Source organism: Natator depressus, chromosome 8 (assembly GCF_965152275.1).
Source record: "Natator depressus isolate rNatDep1 chromosome 8, rNatDep2.hap1, whole genome shotgun sequence".
In the NCBI taxonomy this organism is placed as follows: domain Eukaryota; kingdom Metazoa; phylum Chordata; order Testudines; family Cheloniidae; genus Natator; species Natator depressus.
In genome coordinates, this window is record NC_134241.1 from 21,904,770 (window position 1) to 21,919,616 (window position 14,847).

A 14,847-nucleotide genomic window follows, 5' to 3' on the forward strand; every position below is an offset into this window, starting at 1 on the left:
CTTTTACATCAGCTCTGAGTATTGCCCAAAGTGGATTGTATCCAAGCTCTGCTGACAACTTATCAGATCCCAAATCAAATCCGAAAACCTTTGGTACATTAATGTTAAGTGCTTGACTTCATTGTATAGAAAAATAAATTCAGAGTAACATGTGGCACCTAAGGTCCCCCTGCTATTCTGAGATCCTTGCTGCAGTATCTCAGGCCCAGAAGCACAATAGGGGTGAATTAAGAATGGAGTGGAGCTGTCTTGTGCTTTTGTGCATACACAACCTCTGTTTTATCATCCTTCTTTGGTAGGTCTGACATGATTTGATTTACCTTGTAACCTTGGTTCAGCTACGAGTCTTTTTGGATTGTAAAGTGTGTAGCACTAATTCCTGGAGATGCCTTGCAAATTTCTGCCGGGAGTTCTTTAACCAGCTGCTTTGTGTGAGCCAGATATATTCTGGGTCTGCTGTTTCTTTCTGCCTTTTTAAATGTTCTTTCCTTCTTTGTCCTCTCGATCCATTCTCTGCATTGTTCTTTTGCAAGAGTATGAAACTGAGAATTCCTTGTGACTCATTATTACTCACTGTCAGGATGGGCTCCATCGCGCAAGACTAAATTTGGGAGAAGATTTAGGCCTCCAGCCCTGTTGAGAAAGTACCTAGAGAAATGCAGCCAAATTATAAGAGCAGCATACATTAGATGCCAACTTGGCATGTCTCTTGCTAACTGGATCAGCCACAGAAGCTCCCTTTCAGCTCAGCTGGTGGGGTTGCTAACCGCATGCTTATGAATGATAAGGAGCCTAATTTAAGGCCTTTTCTACACACAGTTTATGTATCGATTTAACCACTTTGATTAGGACTGTGACTTTATACTGATATGGTTAAAGTGGTACAACCCCTAGTGTGTATGCAATTATACCAGTATAAAGGTGCTTATACCGGTAAAGCTTTTTCCCCTGATATATCTGCAATCACACTAGGAGTTGTATATTGGTTTAGTTATAGTGGGAGAAGAACTCTCTGTCAACAAGCCCTAAGTATTGGCTGTGACTATGTGATAACTCTGAGACTTGCCTAAATTCATTTGGTCTCCCCTTGTTATCTATAAGGTGGCTGCAAAGCAGGAAACCAAGAGGAATGACAAAGTCCAAGTAGGGGATGAAGCTTGCAGTTAGCAATGATCCTGAACTGCAAAGTTCAGCTCCAAACTTTCTTGTGCTTCAGGGTATTTGGATCTGAGTTTTGCTTTGGTCCCATCTCTCCCTGCAATGAAAATAAAACTGATCTTAACCAACACTGATCACATTCTGGACTAATCCACATACTTTAGAATCAGTAAGGATGCCCAAAGTTAGAGTCAACCCAAAACTCATTCCCATGTAAATTCTGTAATTGATTCTTTGCATAATTAAGAATATCTGCACTGGTCTCTCACTGAAAGTGAATATTGATCTTGTACCAAGGAGTACGGATACATATCACAGGAGGAGGGAACTGGACTTTCAAGGGCACTTGAGATGTCTCAGAACAACTCCCTCAACTCATTTCTAAATAAGGAGCTTTGTGTCCCCTATTGCCAGTGCTGTTACTGTTGATCATGATGTGCAAACAGCTCAGGAGGACTGAGAAGCACTTAAAGCTCTACAGGATTTTTAATAACTGCTCTTGAAGGGATTTGAGCAGTTGGGAAGTTGTTTGGCTTGAGTCACATTTATTTGGAAGAGCTGGAAAAACAGGTTGTCTGATAAATAGACCATATATGGGTGTATCTGAGTGCTACTGACCTCTCTGCTCTAGATCTGCAAAATTGTGCAATGCTGCCATCTGGTGGCTGAAAAGTTACTGTTATTATTACTGTTTAAAACTAACACTTACATAGGTGCTGGAACTTGGGTGCTGAGGGGCGCTGCCACAGCCTCTGGTTGAAGTGGTTTCCATTATACACAGAGTTTACAGTTTGGTTCAATGGCTCTCAGCACCCTCACTATAAAAATTGTTCCAGCACCCCTGAATATTTATATTACAGTGGCACCCAGAGACTCCAATCAGGATTGGAATCCCATGAAGACACTGCGTCTGCCCTGAAGAGCTTACAATATAAGAAGACAAGTATCATACGAAGGGGGATATGATGAAACATACACAATTTGTAATATACATATAGACATTTGTTATTTTTTCTCTTGATAATTTTAAATATATAAGGTAAATGCCAGTTATCCCCATCTGTCCCTCAAGCTAACTTCTTACAGGCATCACAGCAGAGAGAGGTTTTGAAAGATTTGAAAGAGGATCAGTTCAGGAAGGATGTTCTGGGCACAGAGGGCAGCCAGGAAGAAGGCACAGAGATGTGTGTGAGAAGCTGACGAACGTGCTGGAATGGAGGAAGAGTCATGCAAGAAGAGACAAGAGCAGATACATTTGGTGAGTAGAGCTCTGAAAGGCCTTGAAGGTGAGGACAAGAAGGTTAAACTTGATGCCATGAAACCAAGGGAGCCAGTGAGGAGATTCAAAGGGACTTGGTCAAAACAAAGAAGATGATATTAACAGCTGCATTTTGTACGGTGATATGGGTGTTAGGGAGGCCACAATAGCGAAGATGGGATATGATGAAAGCTGAATGGGAGTTTTGGCTATCTGGACAGAAAGAAAATAGATCTATTTATCTGTCTATGCTTCTAGTTAGCAAAGGCATCAACATCAATACAATCATCTCCCCAGGTAACCTTTTGATTCCATACACACACAAACATATGCATTGCCCACTATTTAAACATACACATGCACACACACACTCTTTCCATGCACATGTGCACACAAGATCACAGGGACAATTCCACCATGTCACTCATGTGCATGAGGCTCAAGGAACATCGCAGAATGTATGTAGGCTTGGAAGGATTCAACTTTTATCAGGGAATGTCAATTTCTCTACACACACACACACACACACAGCTGCAAAAATATTTCCATAGATAATAACTGAAATTTACAAATAGGCAAAGGAAGAAAAATGCTGCCTGAGAACTTATTAGAATTTGATTTACGGATATTTATATTGTGTATTTTGACATGTGATTCTGACAGTTGGTTTTTAACAGTTACAAAGCTTTAAACTTTTAAATCTCAATGTCTACTGTCTTAAACAATTACTTTCTGATTCCCCCCAACTTTTCTACAGCTGTGAAAATGGAAATCGATAACAATAAAAAATGTTTAAATCCCATAATTTTGCACAACTGAAGATTTAAATGATACAAATTGGAAAAAATGCTTAAAAATCAATATTAGCCATCAAAATTATTTTAAAAAATATATAATTCTTCCAAGTCTAGATGTATGATACTGAAATGACCTCGGCTCATTTCCTGTTTCTACTACTGTTCTGTCCACATTTTAAATGCCAGTTTTCAGATTTGGGTCATGGCAGTTTATGAGCTGTACTTGTGTATGTATCTTTCTACAATAGCAAGAAGGTAATATTTTTCTCAAGAACAAGAAAGAGAAATTAATTTCTGCATGGGCAGGAGTTCAACACATTAAGTGAATGGGATTAGTAAGGACATAGGATCTGAATGAAAATCATAGAGCTATCCATTCAGGTATCCCACGCCTTACCCATATCAGATCAGATCCACAGGTCCATACAGTCCTGTATCCAGCTCTGGCACAATGTATCAGACTCAAAGGCCTAAGCTGGTATTCTGCCCCTTGCCATATAAGATCAGATCCACAGGTACGTCTAGTATGGTACCCTACCTTCTGCCATACTGGATTAGACCCATAGATCCATCTACTCTGGAATCCTACCTCTAGTAGTGACCAATATCTGGTACCTCAGAGGAAGATGAACACTCTTGATAATGCACCTTTCCAGCTGTCATGCCCAATAGGAGAAATAGTCTCTTTCCAGCTTTTCCATGGATAAACATGGCCAGGGATGAAAGTAATCATAAATTCTTACCAGTACGGGGGCCGGCTCCGGCCCCCGGAAGGGGCAGGGCCTCTGGCAAAAGGGGCAGGGCTGCAGGTCAGCCTCCGCCAGCCAGCCCATCTACGCTGCCTGGACCCCACTGGCCGGGGCTCCGATGGCGATTTAAAAGGGCCTAGCTATCCGGCCACTGCTGCGGTAGCAGCAGCCATGCCCGGGAGCTCCGAGCCCTTTTAAATTGCCAGCCCTGGGGCAGCTGCCCTTTTGCCCCCCTGTCATAAATATAAAGGGAAGGGTAAACACCTTTAAATCCCTCCTAGCCAGAGGAAAAACCCTTTCAGCTGTAAAGGATTAAGAAGCTAGGATAACCTCGCTGGCACCTGATCAAAATGACCAATGAGGAGACAAGTTACTTTCAAAGCTGGAGGGGCTGGGGGGAAACAAAGGCTCTCTCTGTCTGTGTGATGCTTTTGCCGGGACCAGAGCAGGAATGCAGGTCAGAACTCCTGTAAAGAGTTAGTAAGCAATCTAGTTAGGTATGCGTTAGATTCTGTTTTGTTTAAATGGCTGATAAAATAAGTTGTGCTGAATGGAATGTATATTCCTGTTTTTGTGTCTTTTTGTAACTTAAGGTTTTGCCTAGAGGGATTCTCTATGTTTTGAATCTGATTACCCTGTAAGGTATTTACCATCCTGATTTTACAGAGGTGATTCTTTTACTTTTTCTTCTATTAAAATTCTTCTTTTAAGAACCTGATTGTTTTTTCATTGTTCTTAAGATCCAAGGGTTTGGGTCTGTGTTCACCTATGCAAATTGGTGAGGATTTTTATCAAGCCTTCCCTAGGAAAGGGATTGTAGTGCTTGAGGGGGATATTTTTGGGGGGAGATGTTTCCAAGTGGGCACTTCCCCTGTTATTCTTTGTGTAACACTTTGGTGGTGGCAGCTTTTAACCTAAGATGGTAAGAATAAGCTTAGGGGGTCTTTCATACAGGTCCCCACATCTGTACCCTAGAGTTCAGAGTGGGGAAGGAAACTTGACACCCCCCGTCGGTCGCCCGGGGGGGCAAAAGGGGCAAGCAGCGCTTTAACGTCGTTGCCCTTTTTGCCTCCCCCATCGGCAGCCCTGCCGCTAGGGTCCCTACCGGAAGGGCCCCGATGGATGGGGGAAGGGGCAGCAACGTTAAGGCACTGCCACGGCAGCGCTTTAACATGGGCTGTGTATGGGCCGGTACCGGCTTCTTAACGGTACGCCGTATCGGCCCATACCAGCTCACTTTCACCCCTGAACATGGCCTATACTGTGGAGTCTGGTCTTTAGTTTACAGAGCTGTGAATGATATTGACAGTCAAAAATCCATCCAGGCCTTTCAGAAATGCAGCCACAGCCTCTACATCCATGTTCTCACTCTGCGACTTTGAGAAAAATTGCGAGTTACACAAATGTTAATAACATTTGCACAGCCTGTCAGTATCAGAAAGAAAATGAATTGATGAAAACTTCTGGCTTTGGATTTCTTTTTGAAACCACAGGGAGCATTAGCGGCATTGTAAATGTGAGTTGCAAGGTGATTTGTACTGTGTGTCAGAGGAAGATGGACAAGTCTGATCAGCAAAAGAAGCCTGCATTCCCAGCTTCAAAGGTGGTTTTGCAAACAACTGAGAGAAAAAAAGTAACTGCTTTATTCAAACATAAAACTGGAAACTATCAGCCTACACACCCCCATCAACAAAATACGATAAAAAAATTGCCTGAGACAAATCAATCGGATGGAACCCTAGAAGTGTAGGACTGGAAGGGACCTCGAGAGGTCTTCTAGTCCAATCGCCTGCACTCAAGGCAGGACTAAGTATTATCTAGACCATCCCTGACAGGTGTTTGTCCAACCTGCTCTTAAAAACCTCCAGGGATGGAGATTCCACAACCTCCCTAGGCAATTTATTTCAGTGCTCAACCACCCTGACAGGAAGTTTTTCCTAATGTCCAACCTAAACTTCTCTTTCTGCAATTTAAGCAGTCACCCCATCTTCTTCAAGTCACCCCACCTTGCTCTAGGCTGGATCTTTGCAGACTGGCTACTACTGCACGCTTCCCTACAGAGTACCCTCGGCAGCAAGCAGCACCGGTAAGGTAAACTACTGAGAATGTAAAAATTTATAATTTTAACACACTTTTCAATACACCACACTTTTTAGCCTCAGCCCTTTAATATTTTCTCTGTTTAAACACTCTGAGATGCTCTAAGTCTCGTGCATTTCATTGTTTTGTGAGGGGCAGTGAAGCAAGGAAGAGATGTTTACATCTGTATCACCAGATAAAGCAAAAGGAATAAATCCCCTTTCTTCTCTCTCCATTAGATACACTGAACTTCCTGCTTTGTTGAGAACTGTTCTCATACAATTAGCTCAATATCACCTTGATCCCAGCACTGCTCACACTTCAGTTGTTCTTTCTATGCAACTGAATGTCCCCAAAGCTTTTAATTTGATCCCAGGGTAGGGAGGGGGGCTGTGCACACCATAATGAAACAGCTGTTCTATACAGTACAGATCTAGCAGCATACTTGCAGTAGTGCCGGTGAATCTGTCACTGTGAAGTCAGAGAGAGAGAGGGAACAGATCCTCCTTCTGGGCAGCAAGGATATCCCCTACTCTTGCCAAACAGCACTGGGGGGGAAGCCTTTCATTGACAAGCTACACCATGCAGTGATCTGAATGGTCAGAGTGTCAAGCACATCTCCTCATGGGTGGCCTGTGAGTGCTGATAATTGGGTGTTTAATTTCTGAGCCCCCTACTGGGATTCACTCTGCTTGCTGCTGTTGGCAATAGGGGGCTGGGACCCAGTGTCAGAGAGGAGAGTCTAGATTCAATTTTGCTAGACTACTGTTTTAACATCAGAGCTAGGGTGGAGCACTTCACAAATAGCATAACGATTACAAAGACTTCGGGACAGAATCTGATCTCAGGTATGTCAGCGTAAACCTGATGCAAGTCCAGTGAATTACTCAAGGTTTACACTGATGTAAATGAGATCAGGATCTGCCCTTTTGTCCTTGTATTGCTCCTGCCATTTGAGGATCTCCAATCACATTATGACTTTTCATGAATTTAACTCCACAACAACTTTATGAAGTAGAAAAGTAGCAATACCTCATTTCACAGAACCTGCGGGCCCCAGCATTTGAGGGGAAAGATTTTCAAAGGCACAAAGGGAGCCTAAGCCTTATGTGATTTGCCCAAAGTCACACAGGAAGTCATTGGCAAAGTTGGGTATAAATCTCAGATCACCAGACTTCAAGTACCTTGGTCTAGTTATTAAATAAAACTGCCTCTCTATCTGACTGGTGGGTTAAATATCAGGTTGCAGAGACCTATGAAATAGCATATACCCAATCATGGGCAGTACAGCCTATCTGATGCAGTTAGGAAAGGTTGTTAATACAAGAACAGTAACATGGCTAACATCTACGTGCTTCTGCATTAGAGACGGGCCAGCTCCTGTGTTATTGGCACTGCTACAATATTTATGCATCAAATTAGATCTGGATGAATGGTTTTGCAGACTCACTGGGATATTCATTTCAGGACACCCATTCTGCCTCAGCATCTCAGTGCTTTCCCAACTGCCCATGCTGTTATGTCAGGAGCATGTCATTGAGACAAGGGCACAACTTCCAAGGGCACCCTTCTGAGCAGGGTGGCCAGGTCTGTAGCTTTTCTATGACCTTCAGCTGGGGGCTTTTTACAGCACAGAGTAGGCCATTTACTGGTCTATTTTTAGAGCTGCTCACAGCTTTTTGGGCTGCTGCTGTAGACAAGAATCTTGCGCTGCTAGGGGCCAAATCAGACACACATCAGCCAAGGGCAAGACACCAGGACACAACCAGACGTAGCATTATTGCTCTGATAGCCACTAGCAGGGCTCAGACACCCAGAATATTGGGCTGCTGAAGTTATTGACAGGATGTAAAGTTCAGCAATCGCCCCCATACAATGGCTGTTACATTCAATGGGCCAAATTCTGCTTCTGATCCATGTGCCTCAACCCTGACCTGGAGATTAATACAACAGATCCCTGCTAGAGTAAGGGGAGTTCAGTATCTGTGGCCCATTCAGTCACTGGGCTGTCTGCTGAGACAGTCAGCAAAGGTGTCAAATGGTGCCACTGTGATGGCAGTTTCTAGTGATCCTATTCATGGTGTGAGGAGCCATTCAGCATGAGTAAAGGTGGAAGAATCAGACCCTAATTCTAACCAGGAAAAAGGTCTGGATATCACTGTGAACAGCTCAATGAAAGCCTCTGCCAGTGTGAAATGGCAGTAAAAAAGAAAGTGTCAGGGTGCATGAGGAAGGGGACAGGAAATACTGCTTGAGATATTCTAATGCTATTGGATAAATCCAGGGTACACCTTCCCCCGGCTGGAATAGCGTGTTAGTTCTGATCAGCCCATCTTAAAAAAGATATGGCAGAAATAGAGCGGGTTCAGAGGCAGGGAGTAGTAACTAGATGCCTGGAGAGGCTTCCGTAAGAAAATAAATTGACAACTCTGGGACTATTTTTGAGAGGAAACAAAGAACAGGGAGCATCAAAATAAGGACTGGAAGAGAGAAGGCAAATTTGTTGCCCTCTCAATATAAAAACAAAATGATGTTCAATGGAAGGAAAAGGCAGCAAACTTAAAACTAATACAAGAAAATCATTTTACACAACCCATAGTAATCTGTGGAGCTCACTGTCACAACAGATCACTAAGGCCAAGAGGCAAGTATCAGAGTATGGGAACAGCTCCACGGAAGTCACTGCAGTGGTGGATGTGACCCAGAGTGTTATTCATTCATCTTTTCATAAACACTGCATCATCCACCTTGTTTTATTAAAAAATTCCCTTCTAACATATACTAAAGAATTAAGACAGCAGCTACTAAATATGCTCAGCAAAATGCAACAGAATGTGCTCATTTAAAACATCCTGTAGTGATTCTTAAATGCTGAGCTATAGCGAGGATATCCACAAAGATTCCACTACTGTATATCACCAAATTAGACTACCAAAACCATCCAGTTAACTCACACTGTCTGTCTTTAGGTGTGTCAAGGCTAATTCCCCACTCTGGCGCTTCGAGTGCAGAAGGTGGAGGCCTGCAAGGATTCCAACAATTAATAGTGGCCACTCCAGGCTTGCATTAAACTCCCAAGGTTACAGCTTTTCTCTGACCTTGGACTGGTAGATACTGCCATCACCCAAATGCAGAACCCCTTTGAGAACTCAGGAAGGCACACGTGGGAATTCCTTCCTGTGGGGTACCCTCAAGCCCTTTCACACACACACACCCCTGCTGGGAAGGGCTGAGAAAGAAAAAAAAAAAGAAGAAGAAATCAGCTGTGGTCACCAGATAATTAAACAACATGTGCACAAACCTCTTAAGACACAAAAAAACAATTCTGTTTTTAAAAAAAGTAAATTTTATTAATAAAAAACAATACACCTGGGAATTTAGGCATTTGCTAGATTTAAAAAAAAAAAACTACAAGGATTAAGCATCTAGAATAGCTTTCTTGAGGTCCAGCTTAAGGTTACAAGCAAAACAAAAGGACCTGGGTTTAGCATAGAGGAGTCCACAAGCCATAAAGAAACACAAGGAATAAACCTAATTGCGTCTTCCTAGACATTTCCTGATCTACTTACATATCTCGGGTTTTAAATGAGTAGTTTCTAGGTATGATACTGATGGTTTTTTCATACCTGGCCCAAACTCTTACAGCAGAGCTCTGTTTTGTTTGCCTCTCCCCAGGAGAACAACAACAGACAGACAAAGGGGAGTCTTGTTTCAATTTTAAAAAGTTCTAGCCTTCCCCTTGACTCTTTTGGCCAGGTGCCCACTCACTTCCTTTTACCTATGCATAACAGTGAGACTCTTTAACCCTTTACAGGTAGAGCAATTAGAGAACAGCTACTGTGAGGGATTTTATAGCTACTGGCTGGGTGGGTGTCCATAAAAGGGAGCTACCCCACCCCTTCATTTATCACAAGGTATCTTCTTGTAACAACAGAGAATCCCTCTCAATCCATTTGCTTATGCCCGAGTAGGAAGTAAGGGCCCAATCTAGCAAAGCTCATGCTCAAATAAATTGGTTAGTCTCTAAGGTGCCACAAGTCCTCCTTTTCTTTTTTATTCTATATTGGTTCTCCGATCTCGCTAATCACCATAGTATCTGAACACTTGCTTAAAGTTAAGCATGTGCTTAAATGCTTTACTGCATTTAAGCCTTAGGTCTTATGTACACACAAAAGTTGTACCATTTTAATGACACCACTGTAACTAAAGCGGTACAATCCCTCTAATGTGGACACAGCCATATATCTATAAAACAGTGCTATATTGGTATATCCTTATATATATATATCTTGGTATTCCTGAATGGGAAGCACAATAAGCAATAGTGGTACAAGCACTTTTACACTGTTATAACTGCATCCACTCTAGGGGTTGTACCAGTATAATTATTTCATTAAAAATTACAAACCAGCCAACATGGTTCTACCAGTATAAACAGTGTATAGAACAGGACTTAGTGTGGATATTTTCTCCCTGTCCAGATTGACACTGGTAATCAATCTCTTGTTCTAAAGATGAAAACTAGAAATTAACCTAAACATTTAAAGTTCTTAAACATTAAAAAATGAAATGTAGAAATTAATCTAAACATTAGATTTTAACAAGTGTAAAGATAATTAAAAGTTCATAATAGAGCTTTTTCTCAATGCAGTTGTTCTCTTTAATTGCCTCGAAGCTGGATTTACATAATTTCAGGGAGTTTGAAAATGAAAGTTTGCACCTTACCTTTTCTTAAAGGTGATTTGCAAATTGTTTTAAAATAGTTTCACAATAAAGGTCATATGTTCACTGTGCCAAACAGCTGCAGACAGGAAGGCATTCATAATTTTGTTAAGTTTTCGTTTTGGGTTTGCAAAGGTTGTTTCCATCATTCTTTTCTACCCCAGGTTTGCTCTCCTTGGTTCACAATTACTTAGCTTTGCTACTGAGCTCTTCTTTCTTTCTTTCTTTCTTTCTTTCTTTCTTTCTTTCTTTCTTTCTTTCTTTCCTTTTTTACATTTTTAAAGCACATTAAAACCCAATTAACAAATTTCATCAAATTAAGCTTGATGGCCCCGCAGACTCAAGGCTTCTGTTTAGCCACAGAACAGGTAAAGGAACACATAGTATCAAACAAGCTTCACTCACATACGGTCACTAGCCCAGTCTATAAGCCTCAACCGTGGCTTGGCAATGTGCAGGTGGTTTTAGGACTGACCTCTTTGTAATGCAAGTGCCACTGTCATAGTCCCCTTCAGTGAGGGGAAGCCAAATATTTTCAAATACTGGACACAAATGTCTTCAATATCCAGGCTGATATCTAGAAATCGCAGAGATGGGCCCATCAGAAATGTCATAAGCAGACAGAGAGAGTCACTGCAGGCCACTGTGTTTGGGGTCATTCCAGATGGAGACCAGAAGACAAAATAGGATCTTCATCCTCTTTCCCCTCACTTGTCTTCAAGGCCATGTTGAGTTTATGCCAAAACAGCGGAATCTCCTTCTCCTCCTGGGGCCACGTGAGGTATGTTTTCTTCTTCACCAGCTTTCTCATTCTGTGGTAGGGTGATAGACTATCACTGGGGATGTGTTCCAGGAAAATTAGGACCAGGACATCCATGTGTTCATCAAAGAGGCGAAAGCTGGCCACCTGCATCTCCTTAGAGCACCATTCGCTTTCCAGGTAATGGCGGGTTATGACACAAATGGTCTTCCTGCTGGCATAGATGTTCTCCACAATGTTCTTCAGGATGCACTTCCCTGGTTCAAAGTCACGGTGGTGCAGACATAGCCTCCAGTGGTATTTGTCTTCCAGTGTGGGAAGGAGCTCATTGACCACCCACTCCTGGTCATGCGTGTTGTAGGAGACAAACGCGTCATACTCGTATTTTTTATGTTGCCTCATCCTTTTGTAGCTCTTGTCATGAATATAGGCAAGGAGCAGGTGGTAAGCATAAATCCCCTGCCACCTCCGGTGAAAACAGATGCAGACTATCATCAGTAAAATAATTGTGATTGTATTCGTAACAAACAGAATAAACTCATGGTCGACTGTGCAGGAGGAGGTGTGGAAGGCCCACAGTTTCCTTCCCTTATTGGCAAGTGGGAAAGCACAGGTGTACTGGTAGAAATAGATCACCTGAGTTTTTAAGTCATGAAGAGACCAATTGAGGAACACTTGGTTATCACAAGAACAAGTGAAAGGATTTTGTCTAAGATCCAAAAAAGTAAGGTAAGATAAAGCCCTTATGTGCTTAAGTTCAATTACATTTAGTTTGTTTCCAGACACTCTGAGTATGACCAGCTTAGAAAAGTTTACTTGGAGAACAAAATCAAGGGACTGCAGCCCTATTTTATTGAGATGTAGCTCTCTCAGCTTCGGTACAGGCTGGAACAGAGCTGGGCTAATGGGACTGATAGGATTGTTGCTCAAATCCAGTTCTTCAAGCATAGGGGTGTAACTAAAGGTGGCTGGATCCAAATTAGTGACGGGCAAGTTGCCAGCATGGATTCTCACTATTGATTCCAACCCTTGCAAGAAGTTAGATGGGAAATTCAGAAGCCCACTCCGACGTTGGCTGTTCAGAGAGAGGTATTTTAAGGACTTCAGGAGAATGAAGGGAGGGTTGTCAAGTTCTTCAGATGTCTCATAGGAGATGTAATTTCCAAAAAGCTGAAGGTCAACCAATGAGTTTACTCCCTGGAAGATGCCTTTCTGGAAGGTTTGCTTGGTGATCTTATTTGTGGCAAGAAGCAGTGTCTGAAGGTGGCTCAGACCTTCAAAGGCTCCGGGTTCTATTGTGCTAATTTGGTTGTCCAACAGGCTGAGAAACTGCAGAGAAGTCAGATTCCTAAAAGTTTCTTTCTTGATGGAGCTCATCTTATTTCCTGTTAGTTCCATTTTTTCCAGCTTCCCTAAACTATCTGAAAAAGGTTGTGAGATTTCCAAAAGGAGGTTCATTCTGATATTTAATTCCAACAAATTGTGTAGATCCGAAAACAAATCTGAGCTGATCTTAGTGATTTTGTTTCCAGTTAGATTGAGGTGCTCCAGGTTCTTTAGATTGGCAAAGTCATTTGGGACAATTTTCCTAATTTGGTTAAAGCTGAGATCCAGACTTTTCAGAGACGTTATATTCGAAGTTGCATTTGGTACTGCAGTGAACTCATTGTTTGCCAGGGAAAGACTCTGTAAAGAATTCAGGGGCTGAAAAGATATACACGGCACCACTTTAAACCTGCTGTGTGTCAGATCCAAATGCCATAAATGAGTGCAGTTTTCAAAGACAATTCCTTTAATGCTTTCAAATTTATTGCCTTGTAAGTTAAGATTCTTAACATTTCGGTGCCAAAGGCATATTTTTTCTATGATATTGTCAGAATCAGTCAAGTTCAACTCATTTAGGTGGATCTCCTCTAGCAAAGAGCAATTCAGTTTTTGGACCACAGCCAATATGTCTAGTGGTGTCATAAATATTCCTCCTAAATATAATCTCTTTAACCCTTTCAGGAAACAAGGGTCTTGTATAATCCATGTAATGTGGTTATGGGTGCCAGAGAAAGATAAATCCAGTGAAAGAAGTCTATACAAAGCATCAGTTGCAACATCAATGAAAGAGATTGGGTTATGGGATGCATCCAGTTCACGAAGCCACATGGGCACATTAACAATATCTTTGGTAGTGAAATTTGTTATATTGTTCTCTCTTATGTGCAGCTCTTCCAAAGATTTTACCTTAAACACAACATCCAAAGCATTCAGAGAATGTAACTTGTTTGATGATAAATCAATTACCTTTAACTTCATCAGGTGGGCAAAGGCAGATGCCTCAATCCTGTCAATATTATTTTCCCTAAGTAGCAAGACTGTAAGGTTCCCCAGCCCATCAAACATAGAGCTGGAAAGAACTCTCAGCTGGTTTGAAGTGAGGTTCAAGATCTTTAGGCTGCTTGTGTGAGTAAAAGTGCCGTCTTCAATTAGATGAATTTGGTTCTGAGAAACATTCAAGACTTGCAACAGACTCAGTTTGCTAAAGTCGCTCTGCCTCAGGCTTGCAATCTGATTCTCAGACAGATCTAAGCTGCTTACATTCCAGGGAAGATGACGTGGGACTCGAGGCAAGTTCTGATGATAGCACAGCACCTTTATCATTTTGCTCCACTGTTCATGGACCATACAGTTCTGCAGTGAGTAAGGAGCCACTCCTTGGCCTTGGCTGTAGAAAATCAAGGCAGAGAAAAGCTGCAGGAACAACATCTCTCTAACTCCTGATCGCTCCTTAGTTCAAAACCAAGAAGAGTCGTAGTGAGGAGAAAGCTGAAAGTGAAATTAGTGCTCTTGTGTAATCAGGAAAAGTCTCCAAATGCGGAAGAAAAAAATCCTCATGTTGCATATCACTATTAATAGAATATTGAGGTCTCTGTTTTCAGAAGAGCTGGAGTTAGTTGCTTTAAGTCTCATCCTACTGAAGAATTAAAAATTAAAGGGCCAAATTTTCAAAGGACAGTGCAGTGGGTATGTGAGCACCCGATAGGGCCTGCATAAAACACTCAGGCATGTGCAGAAAGGCCATAATTTCTGTATATATATATCTTCTTACTATATGTTCCATTCTATGCATCTGATGAAGTAGGCTGTAGCCCACAAAAGCTTATGTTCTAATAAATTTGTTAGTCTCTGAGGTGCCACAAGGACTCATGTTCTTCTTGCGGATATAGACTAACACGGCTGCTACTCTGAAATCTCTCCACAGTGTAATTCACCTGAGGCAGACAGACAGCACAAGGGGTATACTGCACTTAAGTCCTTCACAAAGGGGTGAATTTC

The 14,847-nt window shown here is 42.0% G+C and overlaps 1 protein-coding gene across 1 annotated transcript; it reads right to left on the reverse strand.

The window, feature by feature from the left end:
• Positions 1–10,847: 10,847 nt before the first annotated feature.
• On the reverse strand, positions 10,848–14,277 carry LOC141992769 (uncharacterized). Its single transcript, XM_074962106.1, has one exon. It carries the CDS (start codon positions 14,275–14,277, stop codon positions 11,419–11,421), a length of 2,859 nt encoding a protein of 952 aa, XP_074818207.1. The 3' UTR covers positions 10,848–11,418.
• Between the last annotated feature and the right edge of the window lie 570 nt (positions 14,278–14,847).

What these genes read in the sequence shown, in the direction of transcription:
- LOC141992769 (XM_074962106.1), bottom strand. Translation starts at nt 14,277, where the DNA reads ATGTTGTTCCTGCAGCTTTTCTCTGCCTTGATTTTCTACAGCCAAGGC.